Source organism: Antennarius striatus, chromosome 16, assembly GCF_040054535.1.
Source record: "Antennarius striatus isolate MH-2024 chromosome 16, ASM4005453v1, whole genome shotgun sequence".
Taxonomy (NCBI): domain Eukaryota; kingdom Metazoa; phylum Chordata; class Actinopteri; order Lophiiformes; family Antennariidae; genus Antennarius; species Antennarius striatus.
In genome coordinates, this window is record NC_090791.1 from 12,590,327 (window position 1) to 12,609,643 (window position 19,317).

At 44.2% G+C, this 19,317-nt stretch overlaps 4 protein-coding genes across 8 annotated transcripts in view; 3 read left to right on the forward strand and 1 right to left on the reverse strand.

Annotated features, from left to right (window-relative positions):
- LOC137609228 (dynein axonemal assembly factor 5-like) overlaps positions 1-3,307 on the forward strand; it is a 24,159-nt gene extending 20,852 nt beyond the window's left edge. For 3 of the 4 annotated variants that reach the window (XM_068336112.1, XM_068336113.1, XM_068336109.1), the window contains one exon: positions 2,851-3,307. In XM_068336112.1, the coding sequence (XP_068192213.1) occupies positions 2,851-3,005 (155 nt within the window). In that variant the 3' untranslated portion in view covers positions 3,006-3,307. The remainder of the gene's footprint in view (positions 1-2,850) is intronic. The other variant, XM_068336110.1, reaches the window with a different exon arrangement.
- A 1,211-nt stretch (positions 3,308-4,518) lies between these two features.
- LOC137610032 (glycerophosphodiester phosphodiesterase 1-like) lies at positions 4,519-7,637 on the forward strand. The gene is made up of 6 exons (XM_068337445.1): positions 4,519-4,963; positions 5,739-5,914; positions 6,009-6,114; positions 6,188-6,280; positions 6,361-6,572; positions 6,882-7,637. The coding sequence occupies exons 1-6, from the start codon at positions 4,703-4,705 to the stop codon at positions 7,024-7,026; spliced, it is 993 nt and encodes a 330-aa protein (XP_068193546.1). The 5' UTR covers positions 4,519-4,702; the 3' UTR covers positions 7,027-7,637.
- A 1,869-nt stretch (positions 7,638-9,506) lies between these two features.
- On the forward strand, positions 9,507-12,784 carry LOC137609907 (MAPK regulated corepressor interacting protein 2-like). Of its 2 annotated transcripts, none has more exons than XM_068337266.1 (6): positions 9,507-9,659; positions 9,808-10,047; positions 10,184-10,253; positions 10,516-10,713; positions 12,005-12,109; positions 12,449-12,784. In XM_068337266.1, exons 2-5 carry the CDS (start codon positions 9,996-9,998, stop codon positions 12,078-12,080), a joined length of 396 nt encoding a protein of 131 aa, XP_068193367.1. In that variant the 5' UTR covers positions 9,507-9,659; positions 9,808-9,995; the 3' UTR covers positions 12,081-12,109; positions 12,449-12,784. The 2 variants fall into 2 exon arrangements, with proteins under 2 accessions (XP_068193367.1, XP_068193366.1); XM_068337265.1 differs by having other exon boundaries at positions 9,508-9,659; positions 10,574-10,713.
- Positions 12,785-12,933: 149 nt separating this feature from the next.
- Positions 12,934-19,003, reverse strand: trap1 (TNF receptor-associated protein 1). Its single transcript, XM_068337264.1, has 18 exons — positions 18,824-19,003; positions 17,801-17,968; positions 17,626-17,708; positions 17,380-17,520; positions 16,683-16,754; positions 16,413-16,573; positions 16,180-16,289; positions 16,023-16,096; positions 15,748-15,903; positions 15,535-15,655; positions 15,371-15,440; positions 15,114-15,261; positions 14,836-15,021; positions 14,601-14,739; positions 14,434-14,519; positions 14,152-14,297; positions 13,988-14,060; positions 12,934-13,551 (listed from the first exon to the last, which is right to left on the reverse strand). Exons 1-18 carry the CDS (start codon positions 18,945-18,947, stop codon positions 13,450-13,452), a joined length of 2,160 nt encoding a protein of 719 aa, XP_068193365.1. The 5' UTR covers positions 18,948-19,003; the 3' UTR covers positions 12,934-13,449.
- Between the last annotated feature and the right edge of the window lie 314 nt (positions 19,004-19,317).

Below are 19,317 nucleotides of genomic sequence, written 5' to 3' on the forward strand. Positions count from 1 at the left end.
ATACCAAGCACTCAGAGGCTGGGCTGGAGTCAAAGCACAGCATTAAGATCTAAGCACCCACCTGACGGACAGAGATCCGTGTCAGAGTTTGACGTGTGAGCCTTCATCCCCTGCCGCTACACCTGGGGTCCACCAGACCGTGAGGTCAACCAATCCCTACTGCTGCACCCTCCAGACTCCCTCCATCACAGATCGGCCCCCACCTGATTGCAACCACATGGGCACTACTTTCTCTCACCACCTCTCCACATCTGTCCTCAGGTCCATCGCTCTTAATCCTTCCACCTTTTATCTACCCATCAAACTTCCTCCACTTATACCAAGCATTTTCTGTACCGACGGCAGCTACGTGGCTGCTTTTTATTGATGTATCAGTGGAAAGACTTATCTTTTTTTTTTTTTTTGGGTGGTGGGGGTGAATAGCTGGAGCTCAGCTGGACTTTCACTCTGTCCCGCTCTCATGGATGTTAGCTGTCATTCCCTCTGACAGGATGCAGGCGGACTCTGAGGCCTCAGCCAGCAGCGAGAAGCTTCACTACGGAATCCATCATTTTCTTACAGCTAGGTGGGGGGAAACTGCAGGGAACACTGAGGGACAGGCATCCACACTCTCTCCAGACACATCAATAACGTCCATACCTTGAATTCTAAACCCCCCCAGGATAGCTTTAGAAGGCCTTGGAACAGCAATAACCGTTTTGTTGCTGCGTTTGGTTACTGAGTGTCTGAAACACTCAGAAAGGAAAACATACAATATGTAACTCTATAGACTGGCCTTCATACACATACTGTACAACCTGTAGAGTCCATACTGGGATGTTTATATCCTTATAAATCAGGATTGTCTTTGAAAAACTCAACTTTATTCCTAAAACCTACATTCAAATAATCGATTTGTCCTCCTATAACATTACGTCTGGTTTGTCTTATTCTAAAGTGCCAACAAACCCCATCATCATCTAAATACCGACAGAATTACACAGATTAACCACGATGTTGTACATTATTAACAACTACATGAGTCAGGTACACATAAACACCCCTCATTTGAGTTTCCCTAAAAATAAATTAGCATAATTTATAAATTAGAAAGAAAGTGAAAGGATTTAGAACAGGGTACCACACACAGGGTGGAGATGTCAGGATGTATTGACAGACCCATGACTATAACAGTAATTTTCAGTTGGCTGTTACCATGTCAACATGCTGAGTGTCACAGTCAACAAGACATAACTATTAAAACTGATCTCACTCACATTAAGACTGAGCTGTAACTGTTGATCAAAGTTCAGGCCTTTGTGTGCAGCAGACCCTGAACCGCATGAAGTTCAGTCGATCTGCAGACAAATCGGAGTCTCTGTGAAACAAGATGACCTCATGTCTGGCTGAGTGATTGTCTGTATCTGACAGCGCCCATAAGCGCCTGTGTGGAAGTGTTCTTCACACTCATGCACGGCTCCGTTTGAAGCCTCGTTTTTCATCCTCCTTTCTTTTCTTCTCCTTTGTTCTTTTTAATACCTGATGCCATTCTTGTGCTTCTTGGATTTCAAACACATATCTGTAAAAGTGTCCTGATGTCTGCAGCATGTCCTGACAGCATGACGGACAGCACCCCCCCCCCCCCCCCGTCCCACCCCTAGCTTCTGCTCCCTACCCTTACAATCCCACCATCCTGGCAGCGCTGCTGCTACCTGCTCAGTCACACACACTGTTGGCACGAGCAGAACTCACTTCTGACAAGTCGTCATTGTTCTCCTTTTATTTCTAAATTTCTCCACCCCACCTTGGTCCCAGCTCGGTGCAGTATAGACAAAAGATAAAAATCCCCCAGATCACCGTGGAAGAACAAAAGCAGGTATCAGATGATGAATTTACATGAGTTAATTCACCCACACTGACAAGCATGTCACCACTAGAACAGCACTTTGGATTTGTGGTTTCCAAAGCATTTACCCACTGATGGAATTTCGAGTAATTCAATACACCTTTGAAAATCACTGGAAGGTGAGTGAGCGGAAAGAGGATTTAGAGAATTTAGCGCCCTCAAGAGGTAGAAAAGTACACCTACACTTAAGGTGGAAAATAGACCTTCACTGCCATCTGCTGGCCAGATGCGTAACTCAGCCAATCGCACTGAGTTGTATAATGTCGCATCTACTTACCCCTAAAGAGAGCCCCAGAAAAGATACCACATAATTTGTTGACATGAGTCCAAAAAAAGATTTTTTTTTCTGAAGTCTCATAAATGTCTCTCAGTCCCAACGTGAATTTGGAGATTTTTGTCAAAAACTTGCAATTTTGAAGTTTGCGATTCCTGTGGTGTTCATGGTACTTTCAGAAAAAGTACAATATACGGAGGAAGCAGTAAAAGATGGATGGATGTCTTGAATATGAAAAATCTGAAGTACTAATTGTTATTCTTATATGCCTTGTTGTGTGCCTCCTTGTGGGGGTTTTTCTTCTTGAAAATATGATGAAGTTACATAAAAAACTTCCTTTATTTTTCATTTTTACCCTAATTTTAATAATTTTGCCTCAGCTGTGATTGACTAAAGTGCCAGAAAGGTATAGATTCCTACAGAAAAGAAACAGATTCTTGATGAATTTTAATATGATCTGATATACAGTATATGATATTACTCTTCCTTCTATTTTCCTTAGAGATAAATCAATCTGAGCAACTGTCAAACCCAAGATAAAAGAAGAGGCAGTCCAAGTGGACAGAATCAGACCACTGACCATTTTTCACCGTGTGTGTGTGTGTGTGTGTGTGTGTGTGTGTGTGTGTGTGTGTGTGTGTGTGTGTGTGTGTGTGTGTGTGTGTGTGTGTGTGTGTGTGTGTGTGTCCAGAAGTCCTGAAGAAAGGCCGCTCGGTCCACCCGACTCTGCTGCAGAGCGAGGTGGAGGCAGCCAGAAACAAGCATCGGACAACCGGGTACTGCGACCAGCTGCTGCAGCTCCTCAGCTCACCCCCAACCACAGCTCCAGAAGAGCTTCCTGAGTGATGGAGCCATGGAGGACTTTGATGTGGATGACATTTACCAGCATGATTAACCCTGAGAGACCCTTTGGGCTAAAAATTGACATTTTTGTTTGTTGTTTTTTTTGTCTCACAATATCAGTTAAAGGGCTAAATATATAAAATTTATTTTATTTGTGTTTTCTAAATTCTTGAATGCCTGTCATTGGAAGTGTATAGAATAGGAAATTCACATTTTTCAGACACAAGGTTGCCATGTGTCAAAATTTTGACCATTGAATCCCATTATAACCACATATTTTTAAAATAAAACAATGGTTCTTTTTATTTTCAGTGCCTTTCAATGCACATTATCTTATTTAAAACTCGTTAAAAAAAAAAACTTTTTCTGTTTCTACTTTGAATCTGGTTTTGAAATATCATTGCTGTAGATGTGTAAATTCACATCACATTAAAATACACGATGAATAAATGAATTAGACATGGCTATGAATAATAAACCAAGTTTGAGTCTTTCAACGCTGGCAGTCCTGGAAGCATGAAAAACCTATTGATGTCAATGAAGGTGATGAAAAGGCCTGTGAAAATAAAGTAGTAAATTATCAACTAATCTATTTAATCTGTTTAAACCTGTAGTAGTTCTGATATGAGGAAAACACATCCACACTGTCTCCTGACGCATCATCGTTTTCCATCTTATTTTGATGACTCATTGTTCACAGAACAAAGTGACTTGTTATAGTTTAAATCATGTAGCCTCCAGCGAGGAAAACAACTGATGAAAACACAGCTGGAGCTCATAACCATAGCAACAGGTGATGTCAGACTGGCATGAGACTCATTGTGTACAGAGAACCTGACAGCTGAACCCTCGCTAACTGTTTACAAAAATGTTGTAAAAAATAAAAGAATCTATTTGTAGAGTGATATAAACAAATTATTGATTAGCTTATCACATGACAATATCCATCTATTTTCTGGGAGACGAGGCAATCCCAATCATCTCGTCTACAGCTGCTTTTCTGCCTTGCAGGTCACAGCCTATCCCAGCTGGGTACGGGTGAGAAGAGGGGTATACTCCAGATAAGACACCCCTTCATTGTGACGCTACACAAAAAACAAACAACCACTCACGCTCACACCTGTGGAAAATTTAGTGTGACCAATTGCTCTGACCTACTTTCATAGATCAAAGCAGTTTGATCTATGGTCTTACTTCATCTGTGCTGTATGTCGTGCATTTAATGGTACATTTGACATTAAAGCTGACTTTGACTTTACTCACACTGGCCTTCTCCCTTGTCTTTCTAATCTATCCGGTTCCTGAGTGTACAAAAGTAGAAATTTGACCTTGATCTAGTTGCTTCAAGGTCATCATCTCATTTTGATCCCCTTTGCTTTTTGTTTCATCTTTCTATCTGCGAAGATATTTGGTGGACAAACAAACAAACAAACAAACACTGACAACTACAAACATCACTGCTTTGAAGAGGGATGTAAAAATATTCCAACAAACTTTCTCAGAATGTTTACGGCAAGATATTTATTGTAAATGAAGTTTTTGTATTCACTTTCAGTTCTTTATTCTTTATGGCACAGATAGGGGGGTAGGGGGCGCTGGGGTCCCCATTATATCGGGTTCCCCTCCGCCCCTGCCGGACGGCATCATTCTGCCGTCGGATCGTGACAGCCGGAGCCCACGTCTCGTCCTGCAGGGCCGTGATGCTGCCGATCGGGGATGAGGTGGTGTGCTTCTCGGCGGTGTTTCTGCTGCTGCTGCTGGGGACCAGGAGCGTCCCGGGGGCCTCCTTCCTCACCGCATTCCTCTATGTCTTCATGGTGACGTTCAGCTTCCCTCCGGTGCCGGCGGAGCAGGCCCTCCGCGTCCTCCGGCCCAGGGCTCCGTACGGCGGCGTTCTGGCGGTGGCGCACCGCGGAGGGAGGCACGATGCTCCGGAGAACACCTTGGCAGCGATAGCAGAGGTGACGTCACCAGATGGAAACGTTGTGCATCCATTGCGCATGAAACCGTGAACCATAGTAGTTTAATATCAGGCTGTTCAATAGATGGTTCATAATATTCTGCAGACTTCCAGCACATTAGGGGTTAAACCTATCCGGTTGCGATGTGATAGAGATGCTGAGTCAGCTGTGTTTGCACCAATAGAAACACTCTCAGGTATCCTACCTGTCCGGCTTATAATTACTATAAATGATCAACCTGAACCTCCTCGAGATGCTGACCAGCCTCCTCCTAAAAAATGATTTCTTAGCCTTCCCTCAGTCTTCTAGCGTCAAAGGAAACAGAAAGTCTCTTCTGATTCCTGGTGAGGACTAAAGCTGCTGTTGTCAGTAATAGCCAGTCTTTGGTGTTACTGGTCCCTCAGGCTTTTTATTGGGATAAAAGGTCATTGTGGTTAAATAACTCACATGCTCTACTTTAATAAAAGTTAAAAAAAAACCCATCTAAAAATACTCAAGTAAACAACCTTCATCAGATAAAAGCACTTCCAATGTTCCATTACAGCGTGTTTTCTTGTTTTTGTGACTAACAAATGAAAAACAAGAGAATTTTATCATTGGAGCTCAGGAAATTGGAGACATTATAACTTATGGTCAAATGAGTGTAGTGCAGTCAGAACGTATGATAGGAATCATCCTCAGGTTTAAAGGCTGTATCAGAATTGTTCTTAATTTCAGTATTTTACTAAATGAACCACCTTATTTACATCTTATTAATATAAATGTAATGTTTCAGGCCGGTAAAAACGGGGCGGCTGCGGTGCAGCTGGATCTGAGTTTCACCGCCGACGGAGTGGCCATTCTGATGCACGATGAAACTTTGGACCGCACCACAAACAGCTCTGGACCAGTCGACAAAGTGCAGTTTGTCCAGCTGAGGAGACTGGATGCTGCTGTTAACCACAGACTGAAGTACGGCTCCCCATGACACACCGGTTTCATAAAGTGAAGAACACGTGCTCTGTAAAGCCACAGGAAGAACGTTTGTGGTTGCTTTCATCTGCAGGGACCGGTTCGGAGGAGAAAGGGTCCCGACTCTACGGGAGGCGGTGGAGGAATGCATCAGGCACCAGCTGAACATCTTCATCAACGTCAAAGATCAGCCTGATAAGGTGGTGAAATTATCTGCTGTGTTTTGGAAGCATTCATTTCTCCATTGGTCATAGAATTATTTCTCTCTTCCAGGCTGCGTTGGTGCTTCACGAGATGTTCCAGAAGTTTCCCGTCCTTTACAATTCCAGCATGGTTTCCTCCTTCGAACCCAAAGTCGTCTACAAGGTACCAAACGCAACTGCAGAGGATCTTCTGGCTGACGGCGCTCAGACTGCTTCTAAATGGCTAAATGTTTTGCTGCACAGATGCGTCAGACCGATCCCGGCGTGGTCACGGCCCTCGCCCACCGGCCCTGGAGGCTGAGCCGCTTCAGCGACGGCAGCCCCCGCAGCCTGTCCACATGGAGCCAGATGTGGATGGGGGCCCTGGACGTCCTGCTGGACTGGGCCCTCCACCATGTACTGTGGAAACTCTGTGGAGTGTCTGCCATCCTCATGCAGAAGGACTTCATCTCTCTGTAGGTGACATTAAAAGGGGTTTATCGTTGGGATGTGTGACCCTGAAGCTGAACTTCAGAGATTCTAACTTTTCTTCACCATATTTAGTTTTCTGTTTTAACCCTTGAATACAATTAAATATTTAACTGAGTAAAATTCTGTAGGATGTTCAAAAGGGGAATGATGTGATAAGTATCTTTAAAACTGGATTTAATTTTAATATAAATCCAGTTTAACCCCTTCTAATCCATAGACACATTTATACCATTTTATATCATTGACTGCCATCACACCAAGGTTCTATCTCGTTTCTTCCTGCTTCCTCTCAGGGACTACGTCCAGAACTGGCTGGATCGAGGGGTGGAGGTGGTGGGCTGGAACGTTAACACCGCTGTGGAGAAAGACTTCTACCAAAGCCTCCTGAGGATTGGCTACATCACCGACAGCCTGCTGGAAGACTGTGACTCTCAGTAGTGAATGATGGTACACCCACACCACAGTTTAGACAGCAGTCATTCAAATTCAAAACATTTTAACTTGAACAAAATTATATTTTACAGCCTCTAGATGAGGGCAGCACGGTGGCGCAATGGGTAGCACTGTCACCTCACAGCGACAAGGTTCTGGGTTCGAGTCCTGTCTGTGTGGAGTTTATATGTTCTCCTCGTGTCTGCGTGACTCCCTCCCACCTCCACAAACATGCACTTCAGGTTGACTGGCCGGTCTGAAATGTAGTGACCCGTGAAAGTTGAAGAAGCAGCTATGAAGATGAATGAATGAATGAATGAATGAATGAATGAATGAATGAATGAATGAATGAATGAATGAGTCTTTTGATGAACAAAACATGATTTGGAAACTCCTTGCTTGTACAGAAGATGCCATAATTCCCATATTTCACAGTTCCTTGTTATTTAATAGAGCTTAAAATTCTGAACTATGTAGATAAATTTAGCTATAAGGTAAAAAAAAAGTTTGATGTTAACTAGCTCTATTAGCTAGCTTTATAGAAATACTTATATGATTAACTGTAGAGGTGAAAACACATGGTTTACTAGTATACAATTAGTCTGCATCTCAATCAATACACAAATGTTTCCTTCCTTCCTTTCTTCCTTCCTTCTATCTTTTCTTCCTTCCTTCCTTCCTTCCTTCCCTCTTCCCTTTCTTCCTTCCTTCCTTCCTTCCTTTCTTCCTTCCTTCCTTCCTTCCTTCCTTCCTTCCTTCCTTCCCTCTTCCCTTTCTTCCTTCCTTCCTTCCTTCCTTCCTTCCTTCCTTCCTTCCTTCCTTCCTTCCTGCCTTCCTTCCTTCCTTCCTTCCTTCCTTCCTTCCTTCCTTCCTCCCTACCTTCCTTCCTTTACTAACAACAATACCTCCAACTCTACAGGGATCACCATTACAGCACCTCAGAGGTCTTTTCCAACTTTGTGCTGGTTTTTCAGAAGCTTTTATGTGAATATGAATATAATGGAAACGTTAGACGTAGAGGGCATCATATCAATATAAAAATATCGATTTCACAAGGGACCCAACAAGATTCTGCAACCTTACATGACAATGCTTCATTGTGGAAAGACTTGTCTTTTGTTGTATGACAAAACTTATATTTCATTATTACTCAAAATGAATCATCTGATGTATGATATTGAAACAAATTTCTTTATTATCCTCAATACCATTATATTAAATCATGTTTCTGCTCATTTCCAGCTGCAGCTATAAAACATTGTTTTGTAATCACCAGCATGTGAGGTACTGTGACACCTTTTTTATTAGTTTTACTGGAATATTCGGTCATGTAACTGTTATTATTTGGTATTATTATTTTACAGTATATCATTATGTTGTATCTTCAAACTAATTAATCCATATAATGATGTAAATGCTTTAAATGATTGTCTTCATTGTAGGGAATGTGACTCAGGTGGGAGAGATTCTAATTCCCTTCTTCTTCTTTTAATTTAAATGATTATTTTTGAAAGCAGATAGAATAGAGTTCTTTACTAAAAGATATTTGACTGTTAATGATGTTGGAATCAGCTGTAAGTACCCATGTCCAACCAATTTCTTTTGTGTTATGCTTTCATTTCATTCCTTGTAGTTTTAAAAATCCCAGCTGACAAATCATGAGTTTATAAAAACAAGTTGAAACAAACAATTAGAACGCTGGGTTGAAATGTGAGTGAGTCATTAAAAGATTAAATATAGAACATTCTAAGACTATTTTTGTTTAAAGTAGAGATTTCTGAGCATTCCTATCTGTTGATCAGCTGAATGTCTTCATCAGTCTGTCTTTTATTTGTTAACCTGATCTAACCTGTTTGTGCTGTAAACATAGATACCTCATCCACATAGTTGTAACATAGGGGCCATATAGGCACCACATAGAGGAACACTCAAAAAGCCCCTGTGAACTCTTTTTCAATCTATTTTTGTTAATCACAAAAACTGTAAAATGACACTGCGGTGTAGTCGTTAGTACGTCTGTCTCTAATAGTATTTTTATTATCTGAAGCGTATCTCATAAACAACACGTACCAGCCTTTCCAACCTTTAAAACGACTGATCAGGTAATTGAGCTTTTTAATTTTTTTAAACTCTTCTAAAAATTATATACTTTGAGTTATTTATGCAATACTGATTTCACATGAATAAAGGTTTGATGTCTACGCCATAGTACAAATCCAAAAACAATAACTACTACTGTACTGTAAGACTCCACAGAGTGATAGAGTAAATTAATGGTGAAAGAAATGTTTTATGGAAATACCTGTCATTGTTATTTATCTGAAATGCCGTCACTGGTTACTACGATAATACAAATTAGGATTTTTATTTTTTTTTAACAATAAGGGACTAAAACACATAGATTATGTCTGACATTCAGTCGGTGACCCTGAACGCCTCATTGTTACGCGCGTTCCCCGCCGGACGCTGTGCCTTTAAGACGCCGAAGGGGGCGTGTAGTGACGTAAGAGGTTGAGCGCGTGCGCTCGCTGTCCTGTGGAGCCGACAGACGTTGTCCAGGTTGTGTGACTTTGCAGGAACGTGGGACACCTCCGGTCCAGAGGGGTTAAAGTTCACCGGACCTTCAGCCAGACGAGCAGGTGAGGAGGGGGTCACCGGAGGTGACATGGGGCGGGGCGAGTGGGGGTTACGTCACGTCAGGGCTGTTACGTTACGACACGCGGTGCGGCTCCGGTGGAAGGAGACCGAACAGTGTGCGAGTCGTGCCAACACTGTGGATCTGCGTAGGTGTCACAGCTTCGCCGGAGGGCAACCCGAGCCGAAGTGACCCGAAGCGAGCCGACCTGAGCCGACCTGAGCCGACCCGAGCTGAGGAGACACCTGTTCGTCATCGGACCGGGAGGAATGTGACATTCGCTCTGATACTCGGGCCCGATCCGTCTGTACCTGCCGCAACAAGTTTCCAGACGCGCATTATGTACACAATCACACGAGGTCCCAGCAAACTGGTGACGCAGCGCAGGACAGGTGAGCCGGCGCACCGCTGACACACACACACACACACACACACACACACACACACACACACACACACACACACACACACTCTGCGCAATTCTCGTTTCGGGTGTTGGGAATGAAGTGCGTCTGTCTCCTGTTTCAGGTCCGACTCAGCAGCTTGACAACAAAGTGAACGACTTGAAGCACAAACAAACTTCCTGGAATGGACCTGAGTGAGTGTGTGTGTGTGTGTGTGTGTGTGTGTGTGGTGGGGTTTCTGGGTTTAATGAAGTGACCTGATTGGTTGGTGGTGGTCGGTGTTCGTTCAGACATCAAGTATGTGAACCAGCTGTGACCTTGTGTGAAGGCAGGGCGCACATGGTCCTTCATTGAGCTGTTGTAACCTCGAACACACACCCCCCGCACACACACACACACACACCCGCCCCTACTTGAATTTGAGCTCAAAGTCTGATATTTTGACCAACCCCCCAGCGGCGAGAGGAGAGCTGTGACATGTTTGTGTTTCTCTGGCTCTCCTTCTACCCATCAGCCTCCCGGCACCCAAGATAGTTTTCAACCGTCTCAATGGGAAGAAGTACCAGCACCCTGCAGGGGGCCTTGCCACAGACACCCCCCAGGAGGAGAACTTCACCCCGGCACACGAGGAAAATGTCAGATTCGTCAACGGGGGTAAGAAAATAAAGCCTACAGGGTGAGACGGTGTCATCTGTAGGTGTTTTCGTACGTTGTTGCCCCCTCCTCTTCCTCCTCCCCCCAGGCCTCTCCCACACAGCTGGTATGACTTGATAGCAGCACTTGACTCGTCCTCACACCTACACAACACACTTTGACTCATGGTGCTCCTTGAAGCCTTTTGTCTTCATCCTAGAGGAAACAAAGAACCTGAGCCACGTTAGAAACCTAAATCCTGTCAGAAGGCCACATCAACAAGAACAAACGTCATTCTGTTCGACTCCCTTCCATTGCAAAATGCACTAAATTAAACATTTTGAATAGCTGGTGCTGATAATCAGAAGCATGAAACACATTTTTATCGGACTATTTCAAATTGTGGTGTCTAATTCATGTAATTTGTGTACTTTGAGTGTTAATAATTTATGATTGGCCTTGTGTGTGGAAAGTGATGTAAAAAGGGTGAGATGTGGCCCCCCCCGGGCCAGTTTTCCCAGGTCTGCTGTAGGAGTCTCTTTTTTTTCCACATACAGACTAATTGAGCTTCCGTGTGTGTGTGTGTGTGTGTGTGTGTGTGTGTGTTCTCACTCTGCGTGTCCTGTTGGTGCGTGGCACTAAAGCTCAGTCACAGCAGCTCATAAACAACCTCTCCAACAGTGACCTTGTCATGAGGTGGACAAGGACACAGAAACACACACCCCCCTCCCTCAGTGAGAGGCTGATTCATTCTCTCTTCTTTTAAACTCTAAAATCAGTTATGGAAAAAAACATTAATAGTACACATTTGTCTAATTTGAAATGAAAACATTTGCCAGAAGAATCAGACCTTCCAGGCCGTCCCCCTGGTGGACTTGACTTGATTGACCTTGTCGGTGTGACGCGTGGGGGGCAAGGCTTTCCCCCTTTGGTCAGATAAAGATATTTACTATTGTCTACTTGGTTCACTTGTAGTGCGGTATCATTTGGTTCAGGTATCATCATGTCAGTAACAATTCAAACAGAGGAAACTTTAAAAAAAAACTGAGGTGGAAATATGTTTATTGACCACAACACTAATATACTGTATGTCCATCACACCTGATAGCGGTGCACATATTAAATGTACTTGTGTGCAAGATATTGGAAAGTAATATTTCACAATAGTGAACATATGTAAGTTGTAAGAGAATCTGCATAATTGTTCTATATATTTACAATTTACTGTGAACTTTCTCCTTGATTTTTAATGTTGGACCACCAAAAATGTCTGCAGTTCATTGTGGTGTTGACCGAGTTGTTGTGTCATCAGTTTGGCAGGAGGTGGTGCAGCAGGACCGGGGGTCCAGCCGTGGTTCAGAAAACGCCCAGGAAGCGGTCCACTATAAGGAGGCAGCTCCCAGTCCTCACATGGACAGTGAGTGCAGCTCCGGCGTCACGTCAGGTCACACACCAGTTTAAACCAGAAAACTCACGTCTAGAACGCAGCTCCGTTTCGCCGTCGAACTCTGAACAACCAGACATGCGTTGCTAGGATACATCATGACAAAACTCATACATTTGACAGTAAAAATCTGACGTGAGAATCACCGTCACAATTGATACAAGTTACTCATTTTTAAATTACAGAAAATAATTATACATTCTGATTGTTAAATGTGGTGATTCTGCATCTTAGGGACCGGTTTTATATCTAATCATATTTCTCACAGGATCAGAATATGAATATCTGAAGTTCTTCCCTTTTCTTTTTCAGACTTTGTGGCCATAGATCTGGATGAATGGTGGGCCCAGCGTTTCCTAGCAAACATAGACAAACTCCCCTGATGTTTCATCTTGGAGTCGTGGGTCATGACAGACGAACAGGTGACACCGGGGGTGGAAACTTGTTCCGACGGGGCCCCGGAGTTGTGATGGGTTCAAAAGTGATCGGGATGGAAGGGGCAGAACCGCCGACGCAGGAATCACAATTATTAGAACTCAACGACTGGTCCACCTGTCATCTGTCTGCGACGGACTGTAAAGGACAGCTTGTCTGCTCACAGCAGACATGTCACGTTGTATCGAATGCAGTAAAAGGTTTTTCAAGAAATTTGGTATTTTCATGTGTTTAATGGTCACGAAAAACGTTGACATGCCTGATTAGACGATACCAACAGTGGTGTATTTACTACATAGAAATGAAACCTGTGAAACCTGTTTAACTCCTGATAATTAAATGCTTGCAGCTTCGGTCATATGCAAAACAGAATTATACTTGACAGTTGCTTAAAAATCAGACAAATAAGTTAACATGAAGAAAGAACCGTGGAGGAAAACAAGAATCAAGAGACGATCAGAAACAATTTTTTTCATTCTTTTAACTGTCAAAGGTTTCAAAAAAAATTAGAAAGACAAATCTTTAGCAATATTTAAATATTCTAGTTAAACATGGTTTAAATAGAATATTTGGAATATGTTTCTGGATATTTTCACTCCTTCGATCTAGTTTGTAGATGTTTAAAGTGACTTAACAAGACGATCATGACAGAAAAAGTATGTCATGGCGAGACATCCAAAAGTCAGTAATGTTTCAAATACAGACACAAAGTGTTCAGAGACGCTCCCAGCAGTTTGTCATTCCTCTCAAATGCTCTTCAAAAGTTATTTTATGGCTTTGAATGAGCAGAAGCTCGTGTTCCTATCGTCTCCACCGCTGTCAGCATCAGCCTGCAGGTCACTGATCAAGACTACGTCAGTCTGCGCCGTTCACGTCCGTCAGTGCTTCTCCAGGACTTTGGTCAGCAGATCGTTCAGGCGGGAAATCATTGGTCGGGGATCGTCGTTCAGGCCTGCTGTGATCATGGCATTGTCGTAAATCTTTAAAAAGTAAAGAGAAATATGTGTAAACGACAAAGTTGATTCCACGCTGCCACGCGATTGATCACTAATAAATTTCTCCGAGATCCTTCTTATAACTGAGTCACTGTTTTCCATGTCCAAGATGACTCAGACTGAAATGTTTCACATAACAAGCCGTGAGCACAAACTGGAGGGACTATTCCTGCTGAGGAACCCAAATGTTTTTCCACGTGAAAAATCTTTGCAGAAAGTGATTTTTTAGAATGTCTGAAAATATTAGAATGGACACGAAAAAGGGAACAAAAACATATCAGTACACGACCTTGTGGTCGGACGACTGGAATTTGAGCTGTGGAAACAAGTCCAGCTCTAACAGCAGGAAATGACGCCTGCAGCTCGCAAAATACGACCCGAGAAAGGTGAGACTCTGTTGGTGAGATGTTTTCCTCTGTACCTGGTCAAGCAGCAGACCGGCCAGCTGGGAATCTGAGTCCTTCAGCACCTGCAGCTTCTTGATCAGGTTGTGTCTGGAAGTTGGTTAAAGCAAGTCCATGAATGTCTGACCCGAACCCACGTTAATCTGAACACCCCCCACACTTCCCCCCCCCATCGTCTCACCCTGTGTTGATCTCCAGCGTGGGCTGGAGGATCTGAGCTCTCTCCTCGGCGTTGCGGGCCAGCTGCTGGGTGCGGAGGAAGTGTCGCGCAGCCCCCATCTCCAGCACCGTGATCATAGCTGGGTGGGTGTCCAGCCGGGGAGTTGCCTGGGAGCCAGATGGAGAAAAAAACAAACAACTGCAGTTATAATTCATATAGAATACCTAGAAATGTGAATGTGATTATAAAATAATCAAATTTTATGTCAGCTGAAGACAGAACCCAGAAACCCTTGTCTGTTACCTTTACGTTGGCGACTTGAGAACCCAGAGCGTTCTTCATCCAGGATATGAGGTCGTCCGTCTGTTCCTGTGTCAGACGCTCAGAGGCTGTGGGAGGGGGGGGGGGAACAGGGGAATCAGCCCAGTGACCGTGACGGCTTTAACTAGAGATGTGACACAGAAGCAGACCTGGCTTGCTGTCCTCAAACTTCTCCTCCTTGTAGTGATCCACCACGATGTCCGTCTCCACGGAGATCAGCTTCTTCTTGTCGAACTCGCGCAGGTGGAGCAGGGTGAGCTCATCGAACTGCTCATAGCAGAAGAGCACCTGCAGGAACACAATGAACGGAAACATAATAACCTCTTAATGAGGTTTTTTTATTCCCAGCATGCATCACGTGATCGCTGCGATCAACCTTCGCACCTCCATGTCTTTCTGTTTCATGGCCTCGAAGTAGGGGGAGTGCTCTGCGAGGTGGCGGTTGGGGGCGCACAGGTAGTAGATGTTGCGCGTCCCGGCCTTCATGCGGGAGGCGTACTCCATCAGGTTGGTCTGCTGGCCGGCCGGCAGAGCCGACGACTCGTACCTCAGCAGCTTAGCGATGTCCTCCTGCGCAGAGAGAATCATGACATCTCATTGGAGACGCTTTCAGCTGCTTCCACCACCGCTAGCATTCACAGAGTTTCCTGTACACAAGTCACCTTGACATCTTGTTCCTGGGTGGTCACGATGCCCTCCCTCATGAAGAGGCCGTAGTCCTCGAAGAACTTGCCGTACTTCTCCGGCTCTTTCCTGCTCTGGTCCAACAGAAAACGGATCACCCTCTGCTGCAAAACGTCACGAAGCTTCCTGAAAACAAGAAGAAGTCAAGGTGCAGTTAAAAAAAAAAGAAAAAAGGATGAGTCGTATCTTACAGATTTCAACAATTCCAACAATTTAGATCTTTCTGGTTCTGTACCTGATGAGGGCGCTCTCCTGCAGCAGCTCTCTGCTCAGATTCAGCGGGATGTCCTCGCTGTCCACCACACCTACTCAAACACATTGAAGAATCAACTCTGATTAGTTTCTGCGTATAAAAAAAACAGTGAAAAGAATATGGAGGATCCCTGGGGGGGGTCAAACCTCGGAGGAAGCGCAGCCACTTGGGCAGAATGTCCGTTGCTTTGGTCTGGATCAGGACCTTCCTGCTGTACAGAGCCACGCTGGCGCCCATCTCCCTGCTCACGTCAAACATGCTCGGCTTCTGTTGGAGGGGGGTGGGGGGTGTATGGGATCTTAATGAAATAAATCTTCACTCCTCACCTCTGGAAACACAATGTGTTTGTGACTCCTCACCGTGTCCGGTACGTAAAAGATGCTTCGGATGTTGAGCGGGGCATCGGCGCGGTAGTGCAGGGTGTAGCGGGGCTTGTCGTAGGCCTGGGCCACGTAGCGGTAGAACTCCTCATGCTGCCAGTCGCTGATCTCCTTGGGCTCCATCATCCACAAAGCCTGATGGGAGACAGCGTAAATGATAAATTCCACATCAACTGAAAGTATTGTTGGCACAGTGAACTATTTTCACCAAAAACAGTTTAACTTGAAAAACGACCGAACAACTGACGGCTCACCTGCAGAGTGTTCAGCCTCCGTCCGTTCAGGAAGATGGGAAAGCTGACAAAGTTGCTGTATTTTGTTACGACCTCTGAAAGACACACGACAGATTGTGACCACAGGCAGCGACACATTTATGTGTTTTATTTCTGCAGTTAAAGTTCCAGCTTCTACCTTTAACTCTGTCCTCAGAGGCAAACTCCTTGCAGTCGTCCTTGAAGTGCATCACAATCTTAGTTCCCTGTTGAACGCCGCTGGCCTCAGCGACCTCGAACACACCGGAGCTGGGGAAGAAAAAATGGTGTCACAGATTGTTCTGCTATAGAATCCACACATTAACAGTATCCCCCTTTTTTTTTACTCCTCACACTGATGTAAAAAGTTCTACGATCCCATTCCTTTCTCACCCGTCTGAGGACCACTTGTATCCGGGTGAATTGGGTTCGGCAGATTTTGAGTAGACATCCACGCGGTGAGCCACCATGAAGGCAGAGTAGAATCCCACCCCAAACTGACCAATGATAGCACTGTTGGCATCTGCCTGGTTCTGCAAAGCCTCTAAGAAAGCCTGTGACGTGGGAGGACGGTAATTGTGACACTCGTATGTGTGAACAGATGGATTGATTAGATTGTTCTTTACTGTACAGACATGCTGGTTGAAACTGTAAGGTGGTCACCTTTGAACCGGAGCGAGCGATCGTCCCCAGGTTGGCCACCAGCTCCTCTTGAGTCATCCCGACTCCTGTGTCCTGTTAAAACCACAGAAAATCAAACTACAATAAGAACAGAAAGAAATCATTCTATAAAGGCTTTCTATTCTATTCTATTCTATTCTAGCTTGTTGTACAATATTTATCCACCAGGGGGCGAATTATTAACCAGGAGCTTTTTTCAGCGCCCTGTGGTGTTACATTACGTTTCCACTGTGTTTAACAAACTGGTATGTTTCAGATAAGTCTATTAAAAAAGACAAGCAATGAAAATAGTGATGCTTATATTGGTTTATAACTTTCATTCACATTCGTACTGCAGGATGCTGCTGTCCACAGTTCCCTTCAAAACAGTTTGGTGAGGTCTTTGGAGTAGCTTCTAACTCCTGTTCCTTCTTAATGTCCAGTTCCTCGATTATACAACCCATTAAAAATGAGTACATTCAGAAAAAAATGAAAAACATTTCGCATATCCTGAAAAGTTGCAAAAATGTAGTTGAGAAACTCGCCCCTAAACGTAAAAAAGCAGAATCTGCGACACATTTCCCATTGCTTCTGCAGAGGACACAAAAAAAAGAGCAGAAAGACCAATCGCAACACAAAACCGAATGAGAACAACAGCAGTCAAATACGTCACGCACGTCTGACAGCGTTGTGGGTGTACCTGAATGGTGAAGGTGCCCTTTGCAGCATCGGTCTGCAGGTGGATCTCCATCGGAGCCGTCTCTCCTCCTGCTGTCATCAGTTTGTGACGCAGTTTTTCCAGAGCGTCGCTGCCATTGGAGATCAGCTCCCTGATGAACACCTGGTGGGACGTGGGGGAGCCAGCGATTTAAGAAGAGAAGAACAGTTATGGATGAACGGAAACATCAGTCTATGTATGCAGTAGGTTTCTGTCAAACCCCCTGACCTCTTTCTCTGAGTATAAGGATCTGGCAACAATGTCCAACAGTTTCTTTGTTTCAGCCTGAAACTCATGTTTGGAGAAGGTTCCTGCAGGAATCAGAGAAGAAGAAACATTCAGATTCACAATCCATCCAGTTGTGTTAAACTCTGGGAGATCATGTGTGCAGCTCCAGCAGCACCTTGAACAGACTCTGTGTCGCTGATGATGGTGTGCAGAGGCTCCTCGGGTTCTTTCTCGGCCTCCTGCGTGCTGTAGAATGACGGCCGACTGAAGCCCAGACAGGACCGCTGGGAGCTCCACACTCTGGGCAAAGTCCTCCACCGCTGCGGGCGTCCAACCTGCACCCCTAATGACAGGAGGAGTCATCTGGTAAAGCTGCTTCACCTCTGCTAGGGCCGGGATCGCCGCTTCAAATGAAGATTATTTACAACTATTGCCTTATTTTATTTTAGATTAAAAGTTACCATTATTATATCTACACAGAAGTGTCTGGTGAGGTCGGTACTGTTACATACTGCAATGTCAAGTGTCGTTTTTTTTTATTTATTATTTGTTATTATTATCTTCATTGAAAAGCTGCTTTGCAAAAACCTGTTTTTTGTGAATGGAGACTAAAGTTGGTTGAATCGGGTGTAGGATGAGGAATTATACTGAGGACCATTCATGAGTGCATGCGTTGGAAAAAAATATTAATCACATTAATCAGCATGAACAATATTCAGTCTGTCAAATTCTATTTGCTGGTTTTGAACCATACCAAACCTTTAACGCTACTGTATTACGTCATACATCATTAACAACACTGTCATGCTGACGTCAGCGATGGACTTAAATGGGTGTTTACTTGTTTGAGCCTGCTGCTGTCTCTATCAATTCAAGACAAGTCTTTGTGGAGACATGTGTTAAAAAACACAAGTAGTTAATAATACAGAACATACTGTACATAAAATAAATTAAATGTGTACCAGCTGGTACACGGTATCACGCCGATGACGTAATAAGTGAGCTTTGTAAGAAATCAATGGATTGATATTAATTTATGATGGTTTTCTTTCCTAAAGGAGCTGCAGGTGAAACACAAACTATCATTAAACGCTGGTTAGGGATTCTAACATGTCGCTGCTTCAGGTTGTAACACTGCGCTGCTGGGCTAGCCGGCTAGGCTACCTCGGCTAGCTATAAATACAAGACCACAGCTCACCTCCAGTGATTGAGCGCGAGACAGGGTGTCTGCTCAGCCCTCGTGCGGGCAGCACGAGCCGGGAGTTGGTCCCGTGAGAAGAACCGAGCGCGAGCCGAGTCAGCGCGAGACAGCGGAGCATCATGACAGACGGGTACGACAGACACGGACAGGTCGGCTGACCGTGGGGACACACGCTTGGGGACAGTCGTAAAGGAAGACCCACACGTGCGCGCTTTGATGACGTCACGAGGCGTCATCACACTGCCTGACGAGAATAAGAAACCCTATTTAACGTAATCTTAAAACGACAGTACAGTACTTCATTTAATCTTAAAAATCGTCTGGAAAAAAAATCTGTTTATTTTCCTTACTTTTGGATCCCTTCCATAATTTATCAAGGATTGACTTCACTTTGCCTTTCAGGGACCTACTGATCATTTTAACCACAATATAAATTAAATCTTTAACAGAGTACAGTAGTTGTGAATTAGGGCTCAATGAGCAAACCTTCA